The 11,516-nt window shown below is 41.8% G+C and overlaps 1 protein-coding gene across 1 annotated transcript; it reads right to left on the bottom strand.

Annotated features, from left to right (window-relative positions):
* Positions 1–380: 380 nt before the first annotated feature.
* LOC129867196 (zinc finger protein 260-like) lies at positions 381–10,557 on the bottom strand. The gene is made up of 4 exons (XM_055940428.1): positions 10,276–10,557; positions 9,460–9,718; positions 9,165–9,260; positions 381–8,635 (listed from the first exon to the last, which is right to left on the bottom strand). The coding sequence occupies exons 1-4, from the start codon at positions 10,417–10,419 to the stop codon at positions 6,861–6,863; spliced, it is 2,274 nt and encodes a 757-aa protein (XP_055796403.1). The 5' UTR covers positions 10,420–10,557; the 3' UTR covers positions 381–6,860.
* Between the last annotated feature and the right edge of the window lie 959 nt (positions 10,558–11,516).

Raw genomic sequence — 11,516 nt, 5'->3', positions numbered from 1 at the left:
TGCCATTTATGAATGCGCTATTCAATGTGTTTCTATGGGCTATAGTATTAAAGGCTAAATTCAATATTTTATCAAAACGTATTAAAAAAATATTTATATATACCAAAAGGGTCCTTAAATCCCAAATTAAAATTTCAGTTGAGGACTGCCAAAGTAAGCAAACAGGTGAAGTCATGAGATAATCCTAGTGTGCTGGTCTCTTACCTTTCCTCCAAGGATGTGTGAACCCTTTTTAGCTTGATCCCAAAGAATGAAAATGGCCACCATTGACTGAATTGGGACTCCTGTCCTGTTCATTCTAATTGTATGCATTTAATTCTATCCGATAAGTTATCTATCAGGATTTCACCTTTGAAAAACTGGACCCAGCAGACCGAGGATAAGGCACATCACAATACTCAATTAATTATAGTAGACATTTGTGTTGGGGTAATTTCTAATAATTCAATATGATCACAACAAATCCATTACAAATTAAATTCCTTCGGGCTAATCACATCACTGTTCAAATAGCCTAGCTATACTGGAAATACAGTGATACAAGTTGACATGATTGAAAACAAATCCTACAGTAAATGTTTAATACAATGCGCAGTAATTCCATTACCTGGGAGAAGATGAAATGTTTTTACAATTGCAATTCCAAAAGTCCAAAAACAGCCCAATTCCAATTAAATTCCATAACTTGAAGATTTTAACATATATTCTCCACTTCATGGCTGAATTCAGATGTCTAATTAAATTGACCCCAAATCTGGGAGACATTACACTCACCTTAATCATGTCATATGGCACAAACCGGAAGATAAAAATGAAAAATACTGATTAAATTGTATTGACACTAATAAAAGACTAATGTTTTGTACGAAATAAATGCTATGTACCATTGCCATCTAAGCCTTTTGGGCTCCCGAGTGGTGCAGCGGTCTAAGGCACTGCATCTCAGTGCTAGAGGTGTCACTACAGACACCCTTGTTGGAATCCAGGCTGTATCACAACCAGCCGTGATTGGGAGTCCCATAGGGCTGTGCACAATTGGCTCAGCGTTTTCCGGGTTAGGCCGTGATTGTAAATAAGAATTTCTTCTTAACTGACTTGTCTAGTTAAATAAAAGGTTAAATAAAAATTAAAGATAAAAGTTATTCAGTGGGCTGCTTCTCCACCTAGTGGTGACACTCCATCACTAAAGATGGGCATTATCAGCAAAAAGCACAGAAGCATCCAAAATCGCATTTCCACTGCCTCTTGAATTTAGAAAAAATATAAAAACAGCATTTAAAGTTTTGGTCCTGTGTTTCATGAGCTGAAATAGAAGATCCCAGAAATATTTCATAGTCACAGAATATTATTTCTCAAAAATGTTTGTTTACATCCCTGTTAGTGAGCATTTCTCTTTTGCCAAAACAATCCATCCATCTGATAGGTGTGGCATATCAAGAAGCTGATTAAACAGCATGATCTTTACACAGGTGCACCTTGTGCTGGGGACAATAAAAAGCCACTGCAAAATGTGCTGTTTTCTCATAACACAATGACATAGACGTCTCAAGTTGAGGGAGCGTGCAATTGTAATGCGGACTGCAGTAACATCCACCAGAGCGGTTGCCAGAGAATTTAATGTTAATTTCTCTACCATAAGCCGGCTTCCAATGTCCTTTTAGAGAATTTGGTGCCAAGTCCAACAGGCCTCACAACAGACCACAAGTAACCACGACCTCCACATCGGCCTTTTCCACCTGCAGGATCTTCTACGACCAGCCACCGGACAGCTGATGAAATTGAGGATTATTTGTGTCTGTAATAAAGCCCTTTTGTGGGGAAAAACTCATTATGATTGGCTGGGCCTGGCTCCCCAGTGGGTGAGCGCATGCCCTCCAAAGCCCACCCATGGCTGCGCCCCTGCCCAGTCATGTAAAATCCATAGATTATTGCCTAATGAATACATTTAAATTGACTGATTTCCTTAAATGAACTGTAACTCAGTAAAATCAATGACATTGTTGCATGTTGCGTCTATATTTTTGTCCAGTATATATCATGCTGCTAGGTAACTAATGTAACTGTGCAGCTAAGTCAATAAGTCTAGTTTAAGGTCAAGTCCTATTGCTGCACTATTGTCCACTTTCACTACAGATGTCATATAGGCAGGTAAGTGGTATTGCATCTACTTTTCGTTGATGGGGCTTTTTTTAACATATTCGTTGCTGGGGGGGTGTTTTGAACAATGTTAAATTATAATTTCTTCTACATTGTAACCATCTAAGCCAATAAGGTGGTGCTAGTACAATTAAATATTCTGTATTGTAAATATTTAGAAATGCAAGTAGAACTGATGCAAGGTTTGAGCAGAAAGGTACAATAAACATATATATTTATTTACTTTAACCAGCATTCCCAAGTTGGCAATAACCTGCCTGCCCAATTTCATTTAATAAAGCACAAAGACAGACACGCATGTGAGACTGGTGGTGCCACTGTAAACTTCAGTGTATAAATCAGGAAAAAGACTTAAGGTCAATTTAAATAAGAATTGTTTTTAAAACAAGAATTCATGAAACTTTTTTGCCCAATCAGGCGTATCCTTTGCAGTCACCTGAATAACTCACCTAGGATCGGGCAGCCTTCTGAGAATCCGGAGGGGAGCAAGTAAACTCCCACTGCCATCCATTCTTCTTGCTGACGTGCAATCATTTGAAAATAAAATTGACGACCTACGATTACGATAATCCTACCAACGGGACATGAAAAACTGTAACATCTTATGTTTCACCGAGACATGGCTTAACGACGATACGGACAATATAGAGCAAACGGGATTTTCCATACACCGGCAGAACAGAGACGCTACCTCTGTTAAGACGAGGGGAGGGGGTGTATGTCTATTTGTCAATAACAGCTGGTGCGCGATGTCTAATATTAAAGAAGTCTCGAGGTATCGCTCGCCTGAGGTAGAGTACTTTATGATAAGCTGTAGACCACACCATCTAGAGGTCTCATCTATATTATTCGTGGCCGTCTATTTACCACCACAGAACGAAGCTAAGACCGCTCTCAACCAACTCCATAAGGCCATGAGTCAAGAAGAAAATGCTCCCCCAGAAGCGGCGCTCCTAGTGGCCCGGGGACTTTAATGCAGGCAAACTTAAATCAGTTTTACCAAATTTTACCAGCATGTCACATGTGCAAGCACAGGAGAAAAACAAAATCCTAGACCACCTTTCCTCCACACACTAAGATGCATACAAAGCACTCCCCTTCCCTCCATTTGGCAAATCTGACCATAATTCTATCATCCTGATTCCTGCTTATAAGCAAACACTAAAGCAGGAAGTACCAGCGACTCACTCAATATGGAAGTGGTCCGATAACGCGGATGCTACACTACAGGACTGTTTTGCTAGCACCGACTGGAACATGTTCCTGGATTCATCCAGTGGCATTGAGGAGTACACCACCTCAGTCATCGGCTTCATCAATAAGTGCGTCGACGACGTCGTCCCCACAGTGACTGTACGTACCTATCCCAACCAGAAGCCATGGATTACAGGCAACAGCCGCATCGAGCTAAAGGCTAAAGCTGCCGTTTTCAAGGAGCGGGAGACTAATCCGGATGCTTATAAGAAATCCTGCTATGCCCTCAGACGAACCATCAAACAAGCAAAGCAGGATTAAGTTTGAATTCTACTACACCGGCTCTGATGCTCGTCGGACGTGGCAGGGCTTGAAAACTATTACGGATTACAAAGGGAAAACCAGCCGCGAGCTGCCCAGTGACGCGAGCCTACCAGACGAGCTAAATGCCTTTTATGTTTGCTTCAAGGCAAGCAACACTGAAGCATGCACGAGAGCATCAGCTGTTCTGGATGACAGTGTGATAACGCTCTCGGTAGCCAATGTGAACAAAACCTATAAACAGGTCAACATTCACAAAGCCAAACGGATGACCAGGACATGTACTCAAAGCATGCGCGGACAAACTGTCAAGTGTCTTCACTGACATTTTCAACCTCTCCCTGACTGAGTCTGTAATACCTACATGTTGCAAGCAGACCACCATAGTCCCTGTGCCCAAGGAAGCGAAGGTAACCTGCCTAAATGATTACCGCCCCGTGGCACTCACGTCGGTAGCCATGAAGTGCTTTGAAAGGCTGGTCATGGCTCACATCAACAGCATCCACCTGGACACCCTAGACCAACTCCAATTCGCATACCGCCCCAACAGATCAACGCAATCTCAATCGCAATCCACACTGCCCTTTCTCACCTGGACAAAAGGAAAACCTGTGTGAGAATGCTGTTCACTGACTACAGCTCAGCGTTCAACACCATAGTGCCCACGAAGCTCATCACTAAGCTAAAGACTCTGGGACCAAACACCTCCCTCTGCAACTGGATTCTGGACTTCCTGACGGGCCGCCCCCAGGTGGTAAGAGTAGGCAACACGTCTGCCACACTGATCCTTAACACTGGGGCCACTCAGGGGTGTGTACTTAGTCCCCTCCTGTATTCCCTGTTCACCCACGACTGTGTGGCCAAACACGACTCCAACACCATCATTAAGTTTGCTGACGACACAAGTGGTAGGCCTGATCACGGACAACGATGAGACGGCCTATAGGGAGGAGGTCAGAGAACTGGCAGTGTGGTGCTAGTTAAACAACCTCTCCCTTAACTTCTTATAGATAGGGGCCAGCATTTTCACGTTTAGATGAAAAGCGTGCCCAGAGTAAACTGCCTCCTACTCAGTCCCAGATTCTAATATATGCATATTATTATTAGTATTGGATAGAAAACACTTAAGTTTCTAAAACTGTTTGAATGATGTCTGTGAGTATAACAGAACTCATATGGCAGGCAAAAACCTGAGAAAAAATCCAAACAGGAAGTGTTTCATCAACATTTATGAGTATTTCTGTGAATTGATGTGGCTCTCTGCAAAATCACTGCATGTTTTGGAACTACTGAACATAACACGCCAATGTAAAATTGGATTTTTGGATATAAATATGCACTTTATCGAACAAAACATACGAACAAAACATACATGTATTGTGTAACATGAAGTCCTATGAGTGTCATCTGATGAAGATCAAAGGTTAGTGATTAATTTTATCTCTTTGTGCTTTTTGTGACTCCTCTCTTTGGCTGAAAACTGGCTGGGTTTTTCTGTGACTTGGTGGTGACCTAACAATCGTTTGTGGAGCTTTTGCTGTAAAGCATTTTTGAAATCAGACACTGTGGCTGGATTAACAATAATTGTATCTTTAAAATTGTGCCTAATACTTGTATGTTTGAGAAATTAGATTTATGAGATTTCTGTTGATTTGTATTTGGCGCCCTGCAATTTCATTGGCTGTTGGCGAGGGGTTCGAACGCTAGCGGAACCCCAGTCCTAGACAGGTTAATGTTAGCAAGACAAAGGAGCTGATTATGGACTACAGGAAAAGGCAGGCCGAACAGGCCTCCATTAACATCAACGAGACTGTAGTGGAGCGGGTTGAGTGTCAAGTTCCTTGGTGTCCATGAACTATCATGGTCCAAACATACCAAGACAGTCATGAAGAGAGCACGACAAAACCCTTTTCCCCTCAGGAGACTGAAAAGATTTGGCATGCGTCCCCAGATCCTCAAAAGGTTCTACAGCTGCACCATCGAGAGCTTCCTGGCCGGTTGCATCACCTCTTGGTGTGGCAACTGCTCGGCATCTGACCGTAAGGCGCTACAGAGGGTAGTGCGAACGGCCCAGTACGTCACTGGGACCAAGCTTCCTGCCATCCAGGACCTATACAATAGGCGGTGTCAGAGGAAAGCCCATAAAATTGTCTGAGACTCCAGTCACCTCAGTTAGACTTCTCTCTCCTACTGCACAGCAAGCGGTACCGGAACGCCAAGTCTAGGACCAAAAGCCTCAACAGCTTCTACCCCCAAGCCATAAGACTGTTGAACAATTAATAAAATCACCACCGGACAATTTACATTGATCACCCTCCCTTTATATACTGCTGCTACTCACTGTTTATCATCTATGCATAGTCACTTCAACCCCCACCTACATGTACAAATTACCTCAACCTGTACCCCGGACACTGACTCGGTACACCCTGTATATAGCCTCATTATTCTTATTGTGTTACTTTATTGTAGCCTACTTGGTAAATATTTTCTTAACTCTTCTTGAACTGCACTGTTGGTTAAGGGCTTGTAAGTAAGCATTTCACGGTAAAGTCTACACTTGTATTCGGCGCATGTGACAAAAAGTTTGATTTGATTTAGGGGTCTCTATATTTAAGCAATAAGTCACGAGGGGTTGTGGTATATGGCCAATATACCACGGCTAAGGGCCGTTCTTAGGCACGATGTATCGTGGAGTGACTGGACATAGTCCTTAGCTGTGGTATATTAGCCATATACCACAAACTCCCAAGGTGCCTTACTGCTATTATAAACTGGTTACCAATGGAATTAGAGTAGTAAAAATAAATGTTTTGTCATACCCGTGGTATACAGTCTGATATACAACAGCTATCGGCATTCAGGGGTCGCCCCACCCAGTTTATAACTTCACATGAATGATGTGTTTATTGATTTACACAATATGAACGAATTAGAATTTGGGCTCATGAACATTAACCCTTTGATTTATAGCAAGCTCTCCAAGCACTACAGCAAGCAAATATCTAGTTTCCTAAAGCACGCTCTCATTTCATACAAGACTTTCCAGAAACTCACCCGAGAACATTTCACCCCACTGAATAAATCCCCATTGTTCATGACATCTGTAAGCAGGAAGTTGCACCACTGTAGTCTACAGTCTGTAGATGATATTGAGATAATATCACCGAGTCTACACAACAGCAGCATTATGGCAAACACTCCTGTCTACCTCCTTTTCTACTTCTGAAAGTGCCGTCAGAAGATTTACGATAATTATCACCATCACAGTGTGTGCGTGTCACAGCCACACCATCACAGCTATGGTTTTTGTAGTGTCTTATGTCAGAAAAGCCTTTTCCACATCTCTTGCAATAGTAAGGCCTAACTCCAGTGTGGACTTGCATGTGGGCTTTAACATTGTTGGCTTGGCTGAAACCTCTCCCGCAGACATCACATTTGAATGGCTTCTCTCCCGTGTGGATTCGCTCATGCCTTTTCAGATTGGTGTTGACTGCGAAAGTCTTGTCACAATAACTGCATTTGAAGGGTTTTTCACCTGTATGGGTCCGCTCATGTCCTTGAAGAGCTTGCTTCAGAATAAATTTCCTTCCACAGTATTTACATTCATGGGGCTTCACTCCACTGTGAACTCTCATGTGATAGTCAAAAGCATTTTTATATGCAATGGTCTTTCCGCAAATGGAACAAGAATATTGCTTTTGTCCTGTGTGAATTTCTTTATGCTTTTTCAGAGTTAGCATGGAGCTGAAGCCGTTCAAACATATTTTGCAACTGAATGGCTTTGTTGATATTCCCTCTCTCCCAGGAACCTTATCTCCTTCAGCTATGTGCCATTGTAGATTGTGTTGTCTCATTTGGTAATTGTAAATAAAAGTCTTTCCACATAGGTCACACATAAATGGTTTGGTTGCCCCATGACGGTGCATGTGAGCTTTTAAGTCGGTGGACTGAGGGTAGCTTTTCCCACACACTTTACATTTGTATGGTCTCTCCCCCGTGTGAAGCACTTGGTGTCTCACAAGGTTTCCTTTATGGCCAAAAGCAGCTCCACAGGTCTCACATTTAAATGGCTTCTCCCCTGTATGAATTCGCTTGTGCTTTTCGAGGACGGATTTTGTCCGAAAGCTCTTACCACACTCCGAGCACAAGTGTGGACGTATGTCTGCACCTGTATGTCTTCGCATATGAATTCTTAGGTCATAAGACTGTCTGTAACTCTTCCCACATTCAGCACAGCTGTATGGTTTTTCACCGGTGTGGATTCTCTCGTGCCCCATAAGTATGGTCCTTTTTGTGAAACCCTTTCCACAAGTCAGGCACTTGAACGGTCTCTCCACTGCATGAACTAGCCGATGTTGTGTCAGATCTGTCTTGGTAGAGAATGTATTTCCACAGACTTTGCAACTGAAATGGTTTTCTTTGTGATGCAACATGTGACGTTCGAGCTGCTTGGACATTCTGAATGTTTTGCCACATTGACCACAAGCAAATGGCCTCTCTCCTGTGTGAATTAGCTTGTGACGTAACAGCATGCGGTTCAGGCTGAAGGTCTTGTCACAAATGTCACAGGTGAAGGGTCTTGTGTGAATTAACTTATGACCTTCCAGTAACCCTTTCCTGCTGAAGGTCTTCTCACAAATGTCACACTTGAAAGGTTTTGTGTGGATTAGCTTGTGAACTCTCAGCAACTCTTTCTTGCTGAATGTCTTCTCACAAACATCACACTTGAAGCGTTTGTTTTCTGTGGATCCTGTCCCATTAGTAGTATTACTGTTTTTATGTCTTTTATGGTTGTCTCTACCGTTGTCGGTGCCCTCTGGAAGAGCAGCTCTCATATGCTCAACGTTGGATTCAGTATCTCTTGGTGAGGGCTCTGTATTCAGTCCATGTGTGTCTCCCAGAGAGGAGTCATACTCCAATGAAGTCGTCTCTGTAGGTTTACTGCAAACTTTGGCAGGACCTAAAAATAAAAGGAATGTGAGCATACGCATAGTAAAACTATAGCCTAAGTTAAGAGAATTTAACAAAATGATTAGGTTATACTAAATGTATTTAGTTAGACAAATGAATCAACCAATATATGGCTATATCAATATTTTTGCCTTAAAATAAACATGCTTTTTAACAGCCTGTGTATTGTTTTCGAACAACTGGGTCATATTCATTAGCGCACACCACAGAAAAATGTTATGCAACAGAAAACAAACAGGGGTTTCTTATTGGCGTTCAGGTAATTACTCCCCATTTTCTTTTGTTTGGTTCCTACTGAATATGACCCTGGACCACATTCAGCAGAACACAACTTTACAACATGAGATTCAAAGGTAACGGTGCTATTCTGAAAAAACGGTATGTTTAGTAAGCCAATAGCGCGGACTGTTTGAGGGAAACATTTAGTTCAGTACAAACCATCACAGCAAACATTGAACTGAACGCACCCCTGGTTTGGCAACGATTATTCAAAAATAACACCACTTTGAGGATATTACCTGCACAGACGGATGTTGCGTTAGTGACTGTGTTTGCTTGACTGACATTCCCTGGCAACGCTAAAGCCGCTGTCATTCCAGGCAACAATGGGAGATCTAAAGAACAACAAGCAAAGTTAAATTGAAACATGTTCAAAACTCTCACTTTTTCATTTCAACAAAATTATATGTGTGAAGTTAATACAAACAAAACTATCAAAGATGGGGAACAAAACAATAAGTGCACCTACAACAGACCTTTTTAACTAACTTATTATAGGCAGAAACCTAATGACTGGAAGTCTACAACACTCACCAACTGGTTTTATTGCAAAGATCATTCCGTTGTGCAGAACATGGGTTGGCGTCTGTACTTTCGGTTCTGCCTCCACTTTAGCCAGAGACGTTCTATAATGTTCAGCCTTCTCAGTAATTTCCTTCATATATTCATCCATCTGCTCCACTTTGGTCTTCAATTTCTCGTTTTCATTTTGCAAACGTGAGGAGGCCACTAGAAATAGTTGGCAGACTTTACGAATACCCTCCCCCATCAACAAATTCATAATGGTGCAGAGCTGTGTAGAGCAATAGAAACAAGTGAACTAGTTAGTTACTGTATACAGCAGAGGATGTGAAACCAGTAACGTTAGCTAGAAACCTAGCTGAGGGCTAGCTAGTAGTACTAGTTAAGTAACATTGTACCAGGCTGTTTCACAACCGGCCGTGATTGGGAGTCCAATAGGGCGGCGCACAATTGGCCCAGCGTCGTCCGGGTTTGGCCGGTGTAGTCTGTCATTGCAAATATGTATTTGTTCTTAATTGACTTCCCTAGTTAAATTATGGTTAAATAACACTAAATTAAACATTAACGTTCGCTAGGTAGTCTAAATATGTAGTTTGCACCCTCAGCGCGGTTGTTGAAAACCAAAAACATCCGGTTTTCAGGGATACAGTATCTTCAACCTAGATTCCTTTAACCTGAACATCAGAATCGGGGACACGCTCAGGTTAATTTAGGTTAGACGGCAGCAAATTTATTCCGATAACTTTTGTTCGTTAGCTAACGTAGCTGGTTGTAGTCATTAGGCGCCCGTCATACTGCTCAATGCCAGAAATATTTTAGGAAACTCACCTCTCTCCCCGGATTAACGTCGTTGTTAGCGTCAGAGTTTGGCAAAAATTTGTATATTTCTGTCATTGCCGTCTCGACGACGAAGGCCATAATCGATGTTGTTTCTGACTGGAACATATTGTAAATTGTAGCCATTTTGACCATCGACTAATTCAAGTAACGTTAGAATAAAAACAACAAGTCGCAGCTACATTTATCTTAGGTAGCATATTTTTGCTAACTAGCTGATACTGTCATCCGCGTGAAGCCAACTGGCGGCTTGTCAGATCCCTTCCGGGTCACGGAATTTTAGAAATGTTCCAAATTAAAGTCACTCGCGTTATAGTAGAAAAGTGTCTGACCACGAGCAATTATTCAGATTTGTTCATATTTAAATATGCACTAGTTTTAGAAAACGTTTTAGAACACCTACTCATTCAAGGGTTTTTCTTTATTATGTACTATTTTCTACATTGTAAAAAAGTAGTGAAGACATCAAAACTATGAAATAACACATGTAATCATGTAGTAACCAAAAACTGTAAAACAAATCAAAACATATGTTATATTCTTCAAAGTAGCCACCCTTTGCCTTGATGACAGATTTGTATACTCTTGGCCTTCTCTCAACCAGCTTCATGAGGCAGTCACCTGGAAGGCATTTCAATTAACAGGTGTGCCTTCTTAAAAGTTAATTGTGGAATTTCCTTCCTTCTTAACGCATTTGAGCCAATCAGTTGTGTTGTGACAAGGTAGGGGGGGTATACAGAAGATAGGTCCTGTTTGGTAAAAGACCAAGTCCATATTTTGGCAAGAACAGCTCAAATAAGCAAAGAGAAACAACAGTCCATAATACTTTAAGACATGAAGGTCAGTCAATACAGAACATTTCAAGAACTTTGAAAGTTTCCTCAAGTGCAGTTGCAAAACCCATCAAGCGCTATGATGAAACTGGCTCTCATGAGGACCGCAATAGGAATGAAAGACCCAGAGTTACCTCTGCTGCAGAGGATAAGTTCGTTAGAGTTATCAGCCTCAAAAATTGCAGCCCAAATAAATGCTTCACAGATTTCAAGTAACAGACACATCTCAACATCAACTGTTCAGAGGAGACTGTGTGAATCAGGTGTTCATGGTCGAATTGCTGCAAAGAAACCACTACTAAAGGACACCAATAAGAAGAAGAGATGTGCTTGGCCAAGAAACACAAGCAATGGACATTAGACCGGTGGAAATTTGTCCTTTGGTCTGGACTCCAAATT

This window comes from Salvelinus fontinalis, chromosome 12, assembly GCF_029448725.1.
Source record: "Salvelinus fontinalis isolate EN_2023a chromosome 12, ASM2944872v1, whole genome shotgun sequence".
Taxonomy (NCBI): Eukaryota; Metazoa; Chordata; class Actinopteri; order Salmoniformes; family Salmonidae; genus Salvelinus; species Salvelinus fontinalis.
This window is presented reverse-complemented; position numbering and strand designations above follow the sequence as displayed.

Bases quoted from the DNA above. Each gene is read 5' to 3' on its own strand.
- LOC129867196 (XM_055940428.1), bottom strand. From the start codon at position 10,419: ATGGTCAAAATGGCTACAATTTACAATATGTTCCAGTCAGAAACAACA. The intron at 9,719-10,275 runs GTGAGTTTCCTA...TGCTCTACACAG, and splicing joins ACGTTAATCCGGGGAGAGAG to CTCTGCACCATTATGAATTT. The intron at 8,636-9,164 runs GTAATATCCTCA...TTTTATTTTTAG, and splicing joins CGCAACATCCGTCTGTGCAG to GTCCTGCCAAAGTTTGCAGT.